Source organism: Magallana gigas, chromosome 3 (assembly GCF_963853765.1).
Source record: "Magallana gigas chromosome 3, xbMagGiga1.1, whole genome shotgun sequence".
Classification (NCBI taxonomy): Eukaryota; Metazoa; Mollusca; class Bivalvia; order Ostreida; family Ostreidae; genus Magallana; species Magallana gigas.
The window spans coordinates 56,927,131-56,946,720 of NC_088855.1; the positions used below are offsets into that span (position 1 = coordinate 56,927,131).

The 19,590-nt window shown below is 31.5% G+C and overlaps 2 protein-coding genes and 1 long non-coding RNA gene across 3 annotated transcripts; all 3 read left to right on the top strand.

Annotated features, from left to right (window-relative positions):
- The first annotated feature begins 49 nt into the window (after positions 1 to 49).
- On the top strand, positions 50 to 5,846 carry LOC117692457 (platelet endothelial aggregation receptor 1-like). The gene is made up of 6 exons (XM_066080567.1): positions 50 to 220; positions 2,982 to 3,034; positions 3,584 to 3,745; positions 3,846 to 3,902; positions 4,051 to 4,138; positions 4,232 to 5,846. The coding sequence occupies exons 1-6, from the start codon at positions 120 to 122 to the stop codon at positions 4,980 to 4,982; spliced, it is 1,212 nt and encodes a 403-aa protein (XP_065936639.1). The 5' UTR covers positions 50 to 119; the 3' UTR covers positions 4,983 to 5,846.
- A 2,055-nt stretch (positions 5,847 to 7,901) lies between these two features.
- LOC105325991 (uncharacterized) lies at positions 7,902 to 11,056 on the top strand. The gene is made up of 6 exons (XM_011425824.4): positions 7,902 to 8,073; positions 8,810 to 8,862; positions 9,226 to 9,387; positions 10,011 to 10,101; positions 10,192 to 10,226; positions 10,947 to 11,056. Exons 1-6 carry the CDS (start codon positions 7,973 to 7,975, stop codon positions 11,054 to 11,056), a joined length of 552 nt encoding a protein of 183 aa, XP_011424126.3. The 5' UTR covers positions 7,902 to 7,972.
- Positions 11,057 to 14,629: 3,573 nt separating this feature from the next.
- Positions 14,630 to 18,813, top strand: LOC136273409 (uncharacterized). The gene is made up of 3 exons (XR_010711620.1): positions 14,630 to 14,733; positions 16,378 to 16,430; positions 18,617 to 18,813. It is a non-coding gene; the product is annotated as an uncharacterized lncRNA (long non-coding RNA).
- Positions 18,814 to 19,590: the final 777 nt, after the last annotated feature.

Here is a 19,590-nt window from a genome sequence, read left to right on the forward strand (position 1 = left end):
CAAAACGCAGTTTAAATATAGATAAATCAAACTTGAATGTGGAGTTCCGTGTCAGGCATGACATCAACTTTTTCTCTTACACTCAGAATAATTAGTTAATTAAATATTTCTGCTAAACAATGAATTGCCGATTATGGATGTGTATTGTGCAATGTTTGAGCTTTCTTGGGACTCTCTGTCCAAGTAAGCGTGATACTGGATTTTGGATGTCACCAGATAGGTAATATTATCTTTTAATTATATGACAAACTTATTCTTAAAATGATCCCCCTGCTGTAAAAACAATGTTAATATATATTAATGGATCTAAAAAAAACCCATGTAATGTGTTTGAACGAACTGCATCTTGTGAAGCCTGCTTATTATATTTTGATATTTAATTTGAATTGGCGTTTTCCAGAAACATTTGCTTGAATAATTTAAAGTTTAATAAATGAAATAATAAACAAGCATTCTGAGAGTATTGCATAAGCAAAACACGTCCCCTACTGGTCTAAGAAAGCTTCGCAGCATACATCTATTTCAAAACAATTATAAACGAGTTGTTAGGCTTAAATCACAGATAAAAGAACAGAGAAAATTCAAACTACATAGTTGATATAGAAATTTAAAAAAAATGGGTAAAATAATACTCTTTATTTTATCTCCTGAAATTTCGCCAAGTCCATATAGTATTTGCTGGTAGAAATTTGCACTGTAAAACAATGTATTGTTAGGCAGAATATACTTTCTTACCGTCTTTTGTATCCCGAACCAACATACCTACCCGATAACGAACCCGATTGTAATAATACAAAAAACCCTGTCGATTAAATTTACAACACAATGCTTGACACTATTTTACAGAACTTATTTGTTTGTTAGAAACAATAAAAGGAATGGTACAAGTAATGCACGATATTATTACTGACTACATACTTTCCTCGTTTATTCGATACACACCAAACCCGATAACGAACCCGAACAATAAAAAACTGGAATATAAACACTTAATTTTCTCAGAAATATGTCAACCAGGCGCTACAAAAGTGAACACCTGATTTGTATTTTGACATTTTGAAGCTGTTCAGCAAATTTCATATTATTCCTCAAACGCTAAAAGGAAGAAAAGTGTGGAAAACTGAAGAAGGAGAGACAAACGGACGGACGGACAGACAGACAGACGGACTGACGGGCGCAGAGGAAAGCTATATGGACTAATAATAAAACGGAGTATAAATTGCGTCTAAACCAATCAGATTTCGGTATTTAACATGAATGCATAATAGTATGTTTTGTAAAACCTTTCCATACGCCGACAAAACGGCATTTTAACGTATAAATGTTTACTTCAATTAGATTAAAATTGATTGTTCTAAAATTATTTATTATGATTAGATATTAGATATTATTTTTCTAGTGTCTTAAGTATCTATCTATCTATCTATCTATCTATCTATCTATCTATCTATCTATCTATCTATCTATCTATCTATCTATCTATCTATCAATCTATCTATCTATCTTTCTCACTACCTATCACTCAGCCCTTAAGAACCCCAACAGCATCCTGAGAAATAATCTGTTCATTCTTTGCACTAACGAAAGAATGGCTGATCTTTTCAAGGATCTGCCAATGGCTGTGTTTAAACGCCCGAGAAACTTAAAGGACATGGTAGGGATGGCGAGATTAGACAACCCGTTGCCAAATGGTGGTTTTAAAACATGTTCCGATGCCAGATGCCTTTTGTGTAAACATAGCACCAACGTGAACAGTTTTAAAAGCCCCATCACGGGTCGCACCTACAAGATATTTGGCAAAACTTTTTGCCGCACAGACAACTGCATCCATCTCATCAGTTGCAAAGTCTGCTCTAGGCAATACGATGGTGAAACGGGTGACCTCCCCAGAAGGATCAATAACCATCGCTCTACCATAAAGACCAAAAAGTCAAGGAGCCCGTCGGGGAACATTTTAATACAAGTGGCCACAAATGGGAAGACATGACAGTATTGGTTATTGACCTTTATCTTCATATGCATTGGACAGACGCGGAGAGGAAAAGCAAGGAAAAGTTCTGGATGCACAGACTCAAATCATTCAGACCTAATGGCATGAACAAACAAATGGACTTCACTAAAATTAACGTCTCATAGCCATACATCACCTGACACCCATATAGTAATTTCATCAAATCTGTCAACTGCGCCTCTTTTAGTTATTAGTTTCCTTTACAACCTTTTGTTTGTAAACCACTTTTTTATAATTTCTTAATTTCTTTATTTTAATTTTTTAATTTATTTTTATCTCTTTTATTATCAAAAATTCGAGTCTAAATCATAAGTGCCGGACGAGTTAACAACGGGGTTTTTAATTCTCATTTATTAACTCGGACGTCAATTTTAGTTAGCTAATTAACTTAATCAGGCGTGAAGTTGGCAGTCGATTGATTACTTTAGAGCGATTGGCGGCGGCATCAACACCTTCTTTAAGAATGTGAACAAATGTTTATAATGTTGCTGTTCGTTTTATAGTTTCTTAAGTAGTTTAGAAGTAGCTTTAGATTTTGTTTTCTTTGATTTTTACTCATGTAATTTTTTTTTTTGGTCCTGTAAGAAGGGACTGGTTGTCCCGAAAATTTGACAATATCTATTGTTCGTGTCGTTAGCCATTTTTAGTGCTTTATATATTAAGTTTACTGGCTTAGTATCTATATATTAGATCCCACACTTTAAAGATTCCTAGTGTTGTTGATTCTATTCAGTGATATATATATATATATATATATATATATATATATATATATATATATATATATATATATATATATATATATATATATATATATATATATATATATATATATATATATATATATATATATCGTAACAATTTATTGAACATGTGTTCTTTAAATACGATCCACACATTCTATAACCTTAATTTGTGATCATTATCAAATGTTTTAGATTGTGGTAATTTTGTGTCGTATTTATTTCAGCATTGTCATTAGATGCTGCATAGGGTTTTATATTAGTGGAGACAACTGTATAGGTAGGTATGTTTTGATTTCATTAAATTTGATCACATAAATAAAAAATCAGTCTACAGATTCATTTATACATTATAGATATCTTTTTTCACAAGTTCATGTTCAATGTGGCGGAAAAAGAATTCTTCATCACAGAACCAAGGAAGGTGCAATTTTAGAATTATTATAATTGTTTTTAGTTGCAGTGATTGTAAAATACATGAGAATGTAGACACCCCTTAAAAGTTATCGCTTTTTAAACAAATGGAAATTATATATAAATTGCATATCTTAACGCCGTTGGATAATAATGGCAATAGCGCCATACTCAAGTAGTTAGCTTTTTTGTGTTCTTTGGAGAACTGAAATTCTCAAAACTCAACAAATCAAAATAGCTGTATTTATTATGATACATGAAAAGCGTTTTTCCTTCGACTTTTTATTTTTATATTGTTTTTTATGATTTTTAAATATTTTTAAATGAAATGATAATAATGCATTTAACAAACTGTTACAAATATGGCTTTTGGCAAATTCTACATTACATTCAAACTTCCCACTAAAATTTGCAGAATGTGAACCAGGCACAACAGGTAATAACTGCTCCTTGACCTGTCCACCAGACTTCTTTGGACTTCAATGTAGTGAACAATGTCACTGCTCTCCGGACAAGTACTGTGACCCAACAAGTGGCTGTTTGGCAAACAGTTCAGTAATTACATCTACAGGTTCAGGTATATTGTCACTTATAAAAGAAAAAGGTTTTGCACTTTCTTTACCATATTCATTTAAATATTTTGCTAATTTAAATTGAAAATGTTGACTTATTGACAGGACGGGAAACATCTGATACAATGACCAAAAATCCAAAAGTTTCTGACTCAAATCACTGTAAGTTGTCTAGAATATCAAATTTTCCACTGATTTAAAGTTTCAACGGCAATTATTCAAACATCAATAAATAACTGAACACTAAGACTTTGCTCCTTTTTAACATTTCAAATATCAACAAGTGATAAAATAGATTTTTAACAAATAGTTGACAAGACGGAAATCCTGATAGTGTGCATCCTTCCTTTCTCAGTACCTGTCATCGTCTGTTTTGTCATTGGCATGGTTTGTATCAGGTAAAAGTTTTTACCTACTTCTTACATTAATATCATTGTAAATTATTATTCATTGTATAAATCATTGATACTCTAATAAAGAATGTCTTTAAGGCGTGGTAAAAAACGGAAGAATTCCATGCACAATGTGACTGATTCCCCAATCAGAGTTCATGAATCTGCAATTGACGACACAGTATCATCCGATGTTCATGATCATTCAAATCTTCTAGGACCAAGTCCTAGCTTTTCCACCTATCCTAAAGACAATACAATTGCCGTCAGAGAACCAGAGCCTTGTTCAGGACTGACCATTGATACCACATTTCATGACAATAACAAAGATTACCATGTCAACCAACATCCATTGCCTAGAGCTTGCGAAAAAATCAGTGAAAAGTTAGATGGAAGTTATTTGAGTATGACACACAAGAAAAAACTTCATGAGAAAACGAAACACCAACAAGTAGATATAAATTTAACATCGAGAAAAAAAGATACAGAAGAATTGCTCTATATTAACTCAAACATACGTCAACAGAGAAATGGCAAGAAAACGGTTAAATTTGAATTTCCAGAACAAATTCAAGATACAGCTGATATCGAGAAGAAACCACGAAAAGACATTTTGGCATCCCCAGTATGTACATTTGACGAAAAAGTGAATGCTTATAGCTGTGAAACGATGTATTCTAACAACCTTTTCATATCAGACATTCAAACGGATAGTAACGAGGATACCGACGAATACTTTAACATCAATTACAAAGGACAAATAATAAATACCGAGTCTGTTCGATCATCGTGTTCATCTAAAGCTAGCATTGATACGTTCGATTATATCAATTGCGATGCCTTAAAATAGGATTCAAAGGTAAAATCATTGTAAAAAATACACTTAACGTCAATGAATATCTTGATATATGAATGGACTTCCTGTTTAATCGTTGTTCTTAAAATTACGTCCGAAATATTGACATAAGCGAACTCGTTTAAACCTCCATTATTTATTGTTAATTCCTTACAATGATATGTTCATTTAAATTTCCTAAGATGCCTAACAAAAACCGAAATGTATCTGGGTTTGCATAATATATTTCCTTAAATTATGATGTTAATGTCTGATATTGATAATGATGTTTGATAATCAAAAAATACATATGGACAAATCAATTTCAGTATTACAAGAAAATTGGATATCTATTCATTGCAAAACATTGATTAACTTAAGGAATAAGATGGAGTGGAGCAGAGCTCCGACTTATTCTGCAAGAAACTTTAAAATACAACTGATTAAATGACAGTTTATTGGACGGCAATATTTCGTCCGGTCATAAATTGTCCAATAGCCATTGTGCACTTTTCATTAAGGTGGCAAGTTTTGAGGATTTAACTCATCGCAGTCTGATTTGAATAAATGTATATACACATACCTGTGAACGAGACACAATGCATTTCGAAAATTTAACTGTCTTATCTAATGGGCGGAAATTTGACATGTTTCATTATCTTTTATATTTATTTGCTTTCGATGAATTTTTTTGATGATTGCATTTAAAAGCAATGTACCAAGCGATTATTGTATTTCATATTTTTCTTCCCCTAAAATGATAAAGTGGAAGATATTTCGATGCTTTTGGAGCCAGTATGTCATGTTGTGAGATTTTGTGGATGAAGTTTCTTCGAAAAAAAAGTTTAAAAAATTTATCGGCATTGACAAATTACAATATTGTACAGTTTTATAAGTATTTTGTAACCTTTTGTAAACAGTATGTTTCTGTCACAAATTAAAACGTAAATGTTAAGCAAATTTTTTCCCTATTCGTGTACAATTTTGATATAAAATATTTAAAAACTGAACCATGATATAAAAATTTTGAATGACCTACAGTAAAAGTCGCTTAGTACGAGCACGGACATAGCGAACAATTTTCGGATAAGGCAAAGTGTTTTGGAGTCCCATGGTAAAATTCTTAGCAAATCTTTGCAAAATCTTACGGTTATAACGAATTCGGATATAACGAATTTACGGATATAGCGAACTGATTTTGAGTCCCGTAGAGGTGAATAATAACGAAATTTAACACTTTTATAATGAATTTCTTTACAGTTTAAAAAGTTTTCACTACTATTTAAGATAATAGTTTGATTGAATTTAATTTTATGTAAATTTTTCCACTCACAATCCGATTGTTAAAAGTATCAAAGTAATGCATATTTTCAAAGCCTCAATTAGCCAAAAAAAAGTCTTTTAAAAGAATACAAGTATATAGTAAATTCATATAGTTATTATTGGGAATTTGTTATACGGATAAAACGAAATTCGGATATAACAAAGTAAATCCACTGGCCCCTAGGACTTCGATATAACCGAGTTTTACTGTATATAGTTAAATGATACGTCCGGCACAGTTTCAACTATTGTTCAAGGCGGAACATTAACTGAGGCATTTGTATACAAATTTTATTCTAATTATCTTGATCGAATCGTGCTAGTTTGGGAAGCGTCCAATCGCATAAGGAAAAAAAATGTACCTGTATACCTTACGATTGTAATACGAACAAACATTAAGGTACATGGTATTACGCAGAGAATAAACCTTTGTCATTTTTTAATCCACTGACTTTCAACGGAAAGGTCTAAAAATAAAAGTGACTCTATAATGTCAGGAATTTACAATCCTGTCACCTTTTTGGTTTCTTTTCAATTGTGGTTCGTACGAAGTATCAATATTGTGATAAGGACAAATATTTTAGTATTAGGTACATTGTTTGTTTGGTATTTAGAATCGTTTATTGGTCTAACATATTGCTTCAACTTGATGCGTCTTTACTCAAACTTTGAATTAAAATATACAATCATTATTTAATTTTATTCTAAAGTAAAGAGATGATAATGGATGAAACAAAGAATTGCCTGTTATAAACTCATCTGCGCACAGCTAAAAGAAACATTATTTATTATTTTAAACTTCAGTGTCCTTTCAATGTGACAAAGCAATTTTTGTTAATGAATACAAATCAGCATCATTTCGCAGTCGTTCTCAGTGTTGTCCTGTTGGTGTGTAGCGAGGTCAGCAACAAATCCTCTATAATGGATACTAGTATTCTCTTCTTAGTTAGAGTAATTAATAAAACCTAAGCATCTTATTCTTTTGTTTAGGAATTTTAACAGAAACATGACTTAGATCTCAAACAATATAAGCATATTTTACTGTAGATAAAGAACATGAAAACTTATAAGTAATCTAAGTAAAATTCCAAATCTGTCAAAATATTATGTTAAGTATGTGTGCTCACTTAATGAGAGTGTAAAAATGTGTCACATAGAAGTAAATTTTATTTCAAAGAAAGAGTCTTTACGAGCAATGTTGTTGAGGAAATATCCTTTTAAAAAATTTTGTTTGTATGTATATGAGAATATTTCCATTTCCCAGTGTCTTTGCCTGTGATAATATTACGTATCGATTTTGTACTATAAAACCCAAATTGAGGCGCCATCGGGGTTTACTTATTTATATTTTTTATATTTAATCGTACGATGGCTTAAAATTATATAAATAAAAGTAATAAGGAATCATTCTTTGAATATTATGAGGTGATAATTTCGGTCGGGGTGTGATCAAATCTATCATAAAGCCCTTAGGGCTTTATTGGATTTGATCACGCCCCGACCGAAATTATTACCTCATAATACTCAAAGAACTATTCCTTATTCCTTATAAATGTTTAAAATTTGTCAAGTCATGACACTTTATGCAAAAATACGGAAACAAAATGGATATAGATATATAAGTTCCGTGCCAGGCATTATATCATCCAATACTCTTAAAATCATTATTAGTTTATTAAACGATGAATCGTCGATTATGGATGTTTGTTGTGCAGTGCTTGATCTTTCCCATGACTGTCTGTCAAAATAAACAAGGCGATGTTTTTTGCATGCCACCGCAAAGGTAATCTTTACTTCTTCTTACATCTTTATTTGTACCACGTGGTTTTTGATCGACGGTAATTGACACGTGCTGAAAACTACAAGATCTTCGCTTGACTCAGTCATCATAAAAGGGACTCTCTAAACGGAACGCATTACAACTTTCTCGATAATCTATAAATGGTTTACCAATTTCAGTTCAGTTTAAAATGAACAGACAAAAAATGTTAAAAAAAACTAAAAAGTCCTCACTTTAAAAAAATGTACATGTACATGCTTTCAAAGTAATGAATCTGGTTATTTTAAAACCATTATATAATCATTTGCTGGGAGAAGCAAAAAAGACGTATCTCTATCAACAAACATGTCCAGGAGAATATTCGCGAGCCCTGCATGTTTTCTATTATTGTTGATATGCATGCGTAATACATGTAGTAAAGAAAGTGGAACTCCGTAACACGTTGCAATGTATATATTTATGGGTTCTGCATCATTATTAATATCAATTTAATAATTAGATTTATTTCATGGAAAAAATTATAATTTTTTGAAAGTTTAAATATTTCTGAGTAGAACAAAAATACCAAACTCGATCGGAAAATTTGTTCAAGCCGGGTTTTTAGTTAGATGCGCTATACTGTCTCATTAACATTTTACCAAAATATCTTTCAATACAAATTGCATAATATTTATCGATAGTCTGTGACCAATTAAAATGTTTCAGTTTGTGTTAATTTTTTTTTTCGTATTTATTTTAGCATTGCCATTGTATGTTGTATAGGATTTTATAATAGTGGAGACAATTGTATAGGTACATGTATGTATGATTAAATTTATTTGAGAACTTGTTCAATATGGTAAAATTGTTCATCTTTTTAAAAAAGATCCCACAACCAGGGAGCGGCAATGGAACATGGTTTTTATTAGTTGCCGTGATTATAAATTGAATGCACAAGTGCACTTTTTAGTAACCGCTTCCGTTTGACGAATTAAAAACATATATATGAAGAATGCGTTTATCCTAGCATCTCCAAATATGCTTTTACTTGGGCGTCTTACTCAATTAGACTTAGATCCGTCTATTCATCGGAGAATCAAAATAATCATACACATATATGCTAACAGATATGGCATGTGACACATTATATTTAATTTTCCCTCGAAAATAATGCAGAATGTGAACCAGGCACCTCAGGTGAGAACTGCTCCTTGACCTGTCCACCAGAATTCTTTGGAATTCAGTGTACAGATCAATGTAACTGCTCCCCGGACGAGTACTGTGACCCAACAAGTGGCTGTTTGGCAAACATCACAGTAGTTACATCTACAAATTTAGGTATACTATCATCATTCAAAGAAAGAGACTTAGCATTTTCTAAAAAGTATTGATTCAAAATTTTAGACTTAATTAACATACTGAAACAAAATCTCTGAATGTTTTGCTATTTTTAATTGTAAATCTTGGCTTGAATGACAGGACTAAAAACGTCTGATACAATGACAAATATTCCAAAAGTTTCTGACTCAAATCACTGTGAGTTTTCTAGAATATTGGCTTTTTCCACTTCATTAAACAAGATCATTCTCCATTTATATGTATCCAAACATACATGTATTTGTATAAAGACTTGCATTACAAAAATTTGTATATTATCTTTTCAAGATTATTATGTTGACGATGTTTAAGACTATGTTTTTAAAAAAGAATCTGTTCAGATTTTATAAATACAAACACTTCCAAGTTACAGTGTAAGTTTTAAATTGTCAAAGTCAAGTTCGACATAGCCATTGATTGTCGTTACAAAAAAATGAAATTGTTCTAAATACTAAAAAAGGATAATCAGACGAACTTTGAAATATTTATTATAACAAATTATCAATAGATCATTTTGTTGCTTTAAGCTGTCGGAGTGTGAAAGTGAGTTAACATTTTAACATTGTGTCAATGTTTATTACTAGCTGATACAGGAACTGGGTTCCTAGTCAAGTTTGTTCTTCCGTTCTCACCTCTCGCCATTGTTGTTCTGATTGTTGGAACGGTTTGCATCAGGTATATTGAGTTAATATTTTGAAATGATGTTAAAATCGATATATTTATTGTATTTTTATGATTTTTATTATCTTTTTATTGTCATTAAAGGAGATGGCACGTAAAAACCACGAAGAAAACAAAAGGTAAAACTATACTATGAATATATTATTAAGGGCTCTAAAAGAATTAAATAGGACGAGCAACAAAACCGAAAAATTGTTACTTTTTACTCGGATATTATCAATGTTATCAAAACTCGATTTGATTAATTCTAACAATATATACTTTATTTATTAATATATGATGCATTTGAATATGACAGTAGCTTGCGTTGCGGAGTATGTAATATTTACTGTGATGCCTGCTACCTTAATATCCCAATTAAGCACCAAAATATCGTTATATTGTTTGTATCAACAATTAACTTAATTACTTAAATAACTATGCATCGCAATAGCGGGTAATATAAATTCTACGATCCTAACTACATGTATCTTCATAGGTCAAATGAAGCATTGTATTGTTTATGTTATGTCTACTATTGAATTACGTATTCAAGTATCCGTTAAAAGTATTTAAACTAATATCATTGTCGATGAATACGTTATACAGAGAATCCGCATATTCATTATATAAGTAAACGTTTCTAAGGTTACTCGAAAGGTCTGAGATCGTTAGCTTTAGCTTTTGTCGATCGAGTAGATAAGGCACATAGGCAGAAAAGGTATAAAAAGACATCAATAAACATTGTAAAAACATTAATACTTAAAAAAAAAATCTATTACGTTTTTTTAATAAAAATAATGCGTTTATCTTCATACCGATCGTTTGTGCTTTGGGTGACCTGTTTTTCTTTGCTGTAGATGAATTGTCATTATCGAAAGATGTAGCTGATGTCGACACCGAAACCCAACAATCAGCAAGGAAAGGACTTAGTTCCAGAGAAAATATATTACAAAAGAAATTCCCATGACAAAATTAATCACAATGCGAATCTTAGTCAAAAGGAAACCATGGCCACAGGGGGAGGCCCACCTCCCTGTCCTGGTCCATCACCGGATGTCTCATCAGATCAGAGGGAAGAAAATGTCCATATCAACTGGTGTTCTCTCGGCACAGTTTCTGAGAGAAGCAATGAGGTCTTACAAATAAGTTGTATCGACAAGGGTACAATTCAAGAGCAAACTAAAGACCAACAATCATATATTTATTCAATTTCGAGCAAACACTCAAGAAAACAACTACATTGTGATAATTCAGATTCAGCATGTTCAAACGTAACCTACGATGAAGAATTGTATGCAAATAACCACAGTATTGAGTATTCCAACAGTTGTTTTGGACAGGAAGGGGATTCTGATGAGTACTTTGACGTCAGCTACGATAAACAAAAGAAAATGTCTTGCATTGTACTACCTAATCTTGACGCTTAGGAACTAAGTCATATGAAACTGAACATTTTATGTCCGATTATATAACTGTAAAACAATTGTTTAGGTTTGATACTCAGTGACATTAACATACATTTTTTATACTAATGCAAATCAATGCGTTAAATGCGCTATATATTTTAGCAATTTATTTAAGATGAAAAAATCCGGGGGGGTTTTATAAACACGTCAGTTTTTGTTCGTTTTTTTTTTGGGGGGGGGGGGGTATCATAGCCTAAAGCTAAATGAAATTGAAAACAGGTGATACATGTAGATATTAAACATGCGGGATTTCACAATCTGCACGACATCTGCCATACTCTTACTCTAATATGCCGTGGTTGTTTAATGATTCATCAGTAATTGACTCATTATATGTTGGAACTATAAATGTTTTTATTCGTTAATGCCTAGAACAATTAAAATTTTATAAAACCAGCTGTTTGGGTAGGAAGTTTGCTTCAAAATAATTGAGAGGAATATAGCTGTCTTTATATAGATCAGTTTTTTAACTCTTGTCAGAACACAGGATGTGTGATTAAAATACATTTTCTGTTATCATAATTGTAGCATTCCTTTTTTTTAAAGTTGAAAAATGAAACCCATTACAGTACCTTTCAATGACTTTTTTCAAATTAAGTATCGCTTTGGCAGTCTAGCGTTTGCTTATAAAACTATTAATTACCTAGTTCTCTGTAATTATACCACAGACGGAGTTAAGCATGATTTTATTTTGTCGATTGTTTTAAGATTACGTTTTCAAAAAAACATATGATATATTAGCTGTTATTACTTGTTATTAGAAGAATTTAATGTAAGTAAATTGGCTGTGTTTTGTTGTTACAATCAACAATATGATTTGCTATGTATAGATAACAGTAACTTGAAGAAGAAACGTTTTTCCTTTAGTGTTGTTGTTTATGTTTTGTTAAAATACCAAGATATGTGTAAATATACCGAGGTGTTAGGAAGAAATAATGTTAACACTTTTTACTGTTGAAATGATACGTATACAAAAATATATTTCCAAACAAAAGTTCACAGTAATGATAAGCAATACAGTCTTTTATATTTTGCCTCAAAAATTAAACCTTAGGTTGATAGATTGAAAACAAAATGAATTTAATTTCTATGTTAGCAAGCGAAGGAATGTAGTCAATCATGTACATTGCATCAATTGCCACAAATTTTAATGATTTAAGAAATGAAGATAATAATTTTTCTATTGATCGACGTATCAAAGAAAAAATTGACCGGAAAACTTCATCAATGCACGTAGCGCATTGATGAAAACGTTTTCCGGTCAATTTTTCCTTTGATACGTCGATCAATAGAAAAATTATTATCTTCATTTCTTATCATTTAATAAAACATTTTCAAATAAAAAAAATGTGAAGTGTCATTGATGTAAATAATGTAAATGAAGCGGCGCGTATGAATACAAAACAACAACAGCAACAATATTCAAAATGGATGCACCTTCAGCTGATGCAAAGCTATTGAGCTGAATTTGATGGATTAAACACTAATAGTGAGTTAAAATCTGAACCGGCTGAATTGAAAACGAAAGGAAAATACATGCGATAGCTTGTGATATTATTCACTGTGCAGAAAAACTCGTAATAAAACTAATTTTCATGTGAGATTGCTGGAATATGCAACTGGACAACCATCCAAGGAAAGGCGATCGTGGACGAAAATAGCTGATATGTCAACAAAGAATAGTATGTATAAGCGACTTTTGTAAACGGTGTGGTAACTATAGATAGCCAGTGATGTACTTAAATGGTATATCTGCCGCTTGGAATGCGCCGAAGGAGTTGATGCATTACTCATAGCTTTTCTTTACGACGCTTATTCTGATGAACGATCATGTACGTGTGAAAATTTAAAAATTATTGTTACCAAATTTGAACAGCAGTGTTACCGTGAAAGTTTATAGGCCTATATGTTCGTTATAATATTCCTGGAAAAGGAACAGCCAGCCTCGCTGTAAATGTTGATTGATCTCAAGCAGACGAAATCGTGAGAAGACGCTTAATTTTCTATTTCGTGAATCAAATAACGTGTTTTGTTTATTTTTGAAGGTTAAACTTTCAAGTTTTGTATATTCACAATGTTGCATTTTCATTTTGTTTGCTTACAATAAAACAGACTCAACTTTGCATTTTGTTGATAGTGTTTATCTTGGAAATTCCCGTTCTATAAATAGTGTAAGATCAAAACAGTTGAGAAAAGTAGATCCGGCAAAAATGTTATTGATGCAGGTATCAAAGAAATTGTTCGACCAATCAGAAGCGCCGATATCTCATCAAACGAATAAATATTAAGTGATATATGTGTAATTGAGAATATTTAAAACAATTCCTAGGTAATAGTGTTATTTCAAAAAGAATAATGTTACCTATAAGTTATAGTGCTTTGCTTGCAAATCAAATACTTTGATTTCAATTACAAAAAGAATAACTCCAGGCATATATAACAGACATTAAACCAACTGTTTCAATACATCTTTACTTTGTTAGTCCTGGCTGTAGGCAGGCAAATCGCCAATGTCACTATAAATTGCACAACTTTAAAAGTATACAGAAAACCGAACAGCTCAACGTAAAAGCTTCCGCTATACCGATTAGTTACACAAAGAGCCACGTTTTGTCAAAAGTGTTGGTTTTTTTGTTTGTTTGTTTTTTTAATTTCAAGAGAATTGTCTATCTGTTTTAGTTTACTTATTAATTACGTGTTTCAAAAACAATACTATGCACTTTGGACACATACAATATGCGCATGAATTTTCCATACAGACACACCAAAAGAGCCCGGCTTTCAGTACTTCAGTACTTTGATTGAAATTTCCACCAATAATTCTTCTCATTTAATCTTTATCATTATGTGGTAAACACAAGCTATAATTTTATTTTCTTCCATACTATCAAATGCTGTTTTGAAATCGAAGCTGAGGAATTGCGAAACTATCAATAAGGAAATCAATCCAAAAATGCAGATAACAGTTCCCACTGATAAATTATAGATAGGAATCATACTCGCAACAAACACAGGAAATATGCTCAAACATTAGGTTATACATTGTGTGTCATCACTTTGTACTTCGTTATGAGATACACAATGTTGTATAAGCTGGTGGTTTATTTTCTGTGTTATGTAACATTCTCGTTGTTTGTCAAAGTATAAGTGGAACTGGGATTTGTATGAATCCAAACAGGTGGGTGAATTCTTCGATAACGTACATTTTCTTATTTTAATATGAATTTTTAAAGTCAGCGGTTAATTTAACGGTTAATTTTATTTAAAGCAAATGTATTTTTATTTTAATAATATATTACAATTTAATTGTAACATGTTTTAATAAACCTGTGCAACACGTTATAAATAACTTTTGCATTACGGTAACCATACATGTGTGTCATATTTAAGTTAAAATATAAATAATGTTGATCCTTGAAAGCATTAAATTTTTAGCGATTTGAAATATTTCCTCTCTGAATTAATTTTTTTCGACATATACTTCTATTTAATGTCTGAATTTTTTTTATTTTTACTCCTGGGTATGATTAAAAATTTTAAAAAATGCCACAATAGAATACACACCAGTTTTGGGCTGCTTTTTATGATATCTTTCTTTATTCTTTTTTGAGATCATTTCAAATGACATCACATAAAGCTTCTTTTACAATTAACTTTACAACACTTTTCGATCGGAGTTATTTGGCTTCGCACGAGCTATTGCATACGTTGCACGAGCTCTTGCATTCGTTTCATGCATTTGTGTGGTCGCATCAACTCATGGACATGCACACTTTTTAGACGAGACCAAATGCGATCCAATTTATTGCAGTTCAATGCACGAACATTAGCACGAACGTTTTACAACGTTCTGTGTACTCACTGTACTCGCAAGAGCGATGCACATTTTTTTAACGATAGTAAGATAATACACAGCTGTTTATGCGTGCGTTGTGCGAACACGAGACTGTTGCTCAACCTGTCTCATGTAAACTTGCAATGTTTGCAAGATTTACTGTTTTAGTTTCCATGCTTTGCCAATAATGTATACAGGATACAGGGTCATTTTCGCCCTGTGATATTTTGGCTTTTACGTAGGTTTTGCCTTGTCTTGAATTTGCCCCAGCAATATTGTGGTAAAAAAAAGAGATAATGTGAAAAACTTGGGATTGGCCAAGTCTTAATCTGCTAACTGACAAAAAAAGTGAACTGAGCAAAATTAAAACGGGGGCGAATAGTTTACTTATACAGTATAGACTGAATAACCATATTTGTTTCAGACCACAATCGACCTTGATTTTTGGTTGTCGCTTTTGTCATCTTCTTGGGTGGTATCTTATCTTGCATTCAAATTATGTCAACCTAAAAGCGTCGGAAAAGGCGGTATATATAACCGTCATTATGCATTGGTGCATATTCAATCGTATGATCATCTGGTTCTTTTGTGCGATCCCATCGCGTCATTTTACAACACTCACTTCCATTGTACAACATCCGCATATAGACGCAATGATTTTATGCTTTTACATCGCACTACGATTGCTCTGAATCGTGCGAGTTTCGTACGAGTACTTGATTTATTTACGATTATATTGGAAACTGCTTTAAGGGGCTTTAATCATATATCATATTACAGCATACTACGAAACGTGTCTTTAGAACTAAATTGTTTAACTAAATACGGGAATGGCTAAACCTAATAAAGAACGATATTTTGAGGAATATTTACGATTCTTTAAAATAAAAATTTATTCCCGCTGTTGATTTAAATTAAAAAATTAGGAAAATTTAAACAGTTTAGTTTCGTTTCGTTAGGTATTCACCTTTTTTCTATTTGTTTCAGCTCATCGATTAGATGTTGCTCAAATTTTTATTTGAAGGATGGTGAATGCTTAGGTATGTATTTGTGATTTAAAGTACTTGATAAACTTTGAGAACGACTTGAAATACAAAATAAAATAATTTGACATTTTTTATGTTTTTGAAATCAAAACACATTCTTTTGTACCCAATAATATTGGACCTAATTTTGCACCCAATAATATTTTTTGCTTTCACTTCATAATACAGTTTTGTAATTTGGATGTTAGAATACGAATTATGCAATTCTCTCATATACAATATTTTTGCATGAGAAAAATATTAAAACCATAAAAACAAGATATAGATTTATCAGATTAAATAGAAAAAATACAAGATCGTAAATAAAAGATTTAGATGAAATAAAATAGATTTTGGCTTTAATGATATTATAGATGTATTTCATAATGGTGACGGAAATATGAACAGTAATCCCCCCCCCCCCCGATAAAAAATATTTCTCGAAGGCTTTGCCCTTAATATTTTTCTAACATTTATGCAATAACGTTTTTATTATACCGAACAACAAATAATTATACAGTATACGTCGATTTCTAATAGTTTTTCGACTTTTCGAAAGATAAAAGTCGTGATTGTTCAATTTCTTTAGGTCATTAGGTCTTTTTACCTATCAGGATTTAAATTTAAATTTCTTTTGTTTCAAATGGAATAGAGAACGTTTCCGTAGATATAGTAGGTCTTCTTATTACATTTCAAAATATAGCCCCTTTGCTCCTATTTTGTCGAAAATAGATCTTACTGACATAAAGACATGATTTAATTGCTACTCCTCTGAAACCACAAGAGATAGATACTTTGAACATTGACATATGTTTTCAAAACATCTTAGGAATGTTTCAATCTATTCATATCGGAAGGATCGGAGGCCCTTTTTTGCAGTTATTGCCCATGAAAGTATTAAAATTTATATAAAATCACGTCTACCTTTTTACCATCTAATTGTATCATTAAAAAAACTTCGGACCACTTAGAATGGAAGCGTCTGCCTTAGCTGAAACAAAATGACATAAAGTTCAAAGGTCAAGGTGATTTGTTAATCTATTGATAATTATTCATACCGTTTTATTTACATTGATGAACAAAAACATCTTAAGACATTTTAAAATAGACCCCCCCCCCCACTAGCTTTTACCGTGACACAGTTACAGAGTTATTACCCTTTGAGAAGGACAAGCTTGTAATCGCTACTCCTCTGACCATTACAGATAGAAACTTTAAACAGTGTTTTATGTACACTTATAGGGTTCTTCAATCTATTCATACCAAAAGGATCAGTTAATGGCCCTGAAATTATTTTTAAAAATCCATAAAATCACTTCATCCTTTTTATAGAGAATTCAGACCAATTAGAATAGGAGCGTTTCTCTTGGCTAATCAGTATGACATAAAGGTCAATGGATAAGGTCATTTTAAAATCTGTTAATCACCTCACCGTAAACAAAAATAAGATAAAAGAGAATATCTCTAACTGTTCAAGAACAGTTAGTCTGCTTGTTGTATCTCTTTTTATTCGTTAATTTGAATCATTGATACTTAAATTGGGTTCTGTGATATTAAGATAATTAAACTAATTTTTATTTAATCATATTTGTTTTTATCGAATCCTCATACTATTTGAAATGAAAAATCCCGAGAAATCCGAAGAGGTGCAATATGATATTCACACGGTGTTCTGTTTACCCTGTCACGTGATTTTCTAGATCGATCAAATGACGCGTTCCATAGAAAAACAAGACTAAGACATAATCAACTCACTTGTTTATTCCCAACTTCAAGTCGCTTAAACTCTGTTTTAATATTATAGAAACGACTTTTACTTTTAGCATTGATAAGTTTCTTGTATTATATCAGTGATGTTAAAGCTTGTCTAATTAACCAGCTAATTCCCTGATGTTAATAAGTGGAGTGTTAATGCAATAATCAATCAAGTATATACAGGAAATTATCAATGCAACTTCGTGTTTCATCTAAAGGGTTGATAATTTTAATACAGATTTGATATAAACATTAAAAAAATATTTTTAGCATTAAATCATTTTCATTCATCATCATAGAAATTTTGACAGACGACATGAGTCATGAATGTTTTAAGTAATGCATGCTCCAAATTTCCTAAATGAAACAACGAGGAGATCCAGTTTTAAATCAAAGAACTAAGATTTTTCATTAAGAAATACTGATATTGAACCTTAAATTTGTAGAGTGTATGCCAGGCTACAGAGGTGTAAACTGTTCAGAAATTTGTCCACCTGGATATTTTGGACGTCTTTGTAAATTACAATGTCACTGCTCTTCGGACATGTATTGTGAACCGACAGCAGGGTGTTTGTGTAACGCAACCAGTGTCAACTGTACAGATCCAAGTCAATCAAGCTATCTCCAATTAAAAAAAATATCTCGTCATTTATTAACGCGGGTGATATCAAAACACACTGTGTTAAACAGAAACTATCGTTAACATGTTGCTTATCTTTATGATATTAATTAAAAACGGTCTATAAATTACAGAATACATTACAGAACAAGGTGTTACAGAGGCAATAACCAGTGATGCACAGGTTTCTCAAGCAAAACACTGTGGGTAAAATAAATCACATTGCATTACGACAAGATTTATTGAAATAATGAATGTAAATATATTAAAACAAAGACAATTTCCAAAAACGATGATTGTTGAGCTACTCTTCCTACTTTTTAATATCGATTACAAATGATACCAATATAGAATATTCAGAAGTGTTTAAATAAATTTAATTCGATTTCAAAAGAAAAATTGTTTTACTTGTATCTGATTTTCTTACAGATGTCTTTGAGACTTTGTCCTCTTTAATTGTCATTGTGTGTTTCGTAGTCGGCTCGGTATTTTTCAGGTAGAAGTTCTCCATTTATTCATTTTTATGACTTCGAAAGTTTCCATTGCTGTCACTGTCAACAGTACAACTAATTTTAAATCATTGTAGGAATATAAAAGTGCAGAATAGAAGAAAAGGTAATTTGTCATATAATTTTTGAACAATCAATATGAATGATAAGTGAATCTGAAACATTCAAACAAAATATATTGAAATAAATTGCATGGCATGAACGTATGCAAAGCGAATCGATTTTTTTTACTTCATAGAATCACATTCAAAGAGCAAAGTGACAGACTTCAACACCGGAGCACAGTTTCCAG

What these genes read in the sequence shown, in the direction of transcription:
- LOC117692457 (XM_066080567.1), top strand. Translation starts at nt 120, where the DNA reads ATGAATTGCCGATTATGGATGTGTATTGTGCAATGTTTGAGCTTTCTT. An exon ending in AATTACATCTACAGGTTCAG is followed by an intron (nt 3,746 to 3,845) that starts GTATATTGTCAC and finishes ACTTATTGACAG; the next exon opens with GACGGGAAACATCTGATACA. An exon ending in AGTTTCTGACTCAAATCACT is followed by an intron (nt 3,903 to 4,050) that starts GTAAGTTGTCTA and finishes TTTAACAAATAG; the next exon opens with TTGACAAGACGGAAATCCTG.
- LOC105325991 (XM_011425824.4), top strand. Translation starts at nt 7,973, where the DNA reads ATGAATCGTCGATTATGGATGTTTGTTGTGCAGTGCTTGATCTTTCCC. An exon ending in TTTTGCATGCCACCGCAAAG is followed by an intron (nt 8,074 to 8,809) that starts GTAATCTTTACT and finishes TATTTATTTTAG; the next exon opens with CATTGCCATTGTATGTTGTA. An exon ending in AACCACGAAGAAAACAAAAG is followed by an intron (nt 10,227 to 10,946) that starts GTAAAACTATAC and finishes TCTTTGCTGTAG; the next exon opens with ATGAATTGTCATTATCGAAA.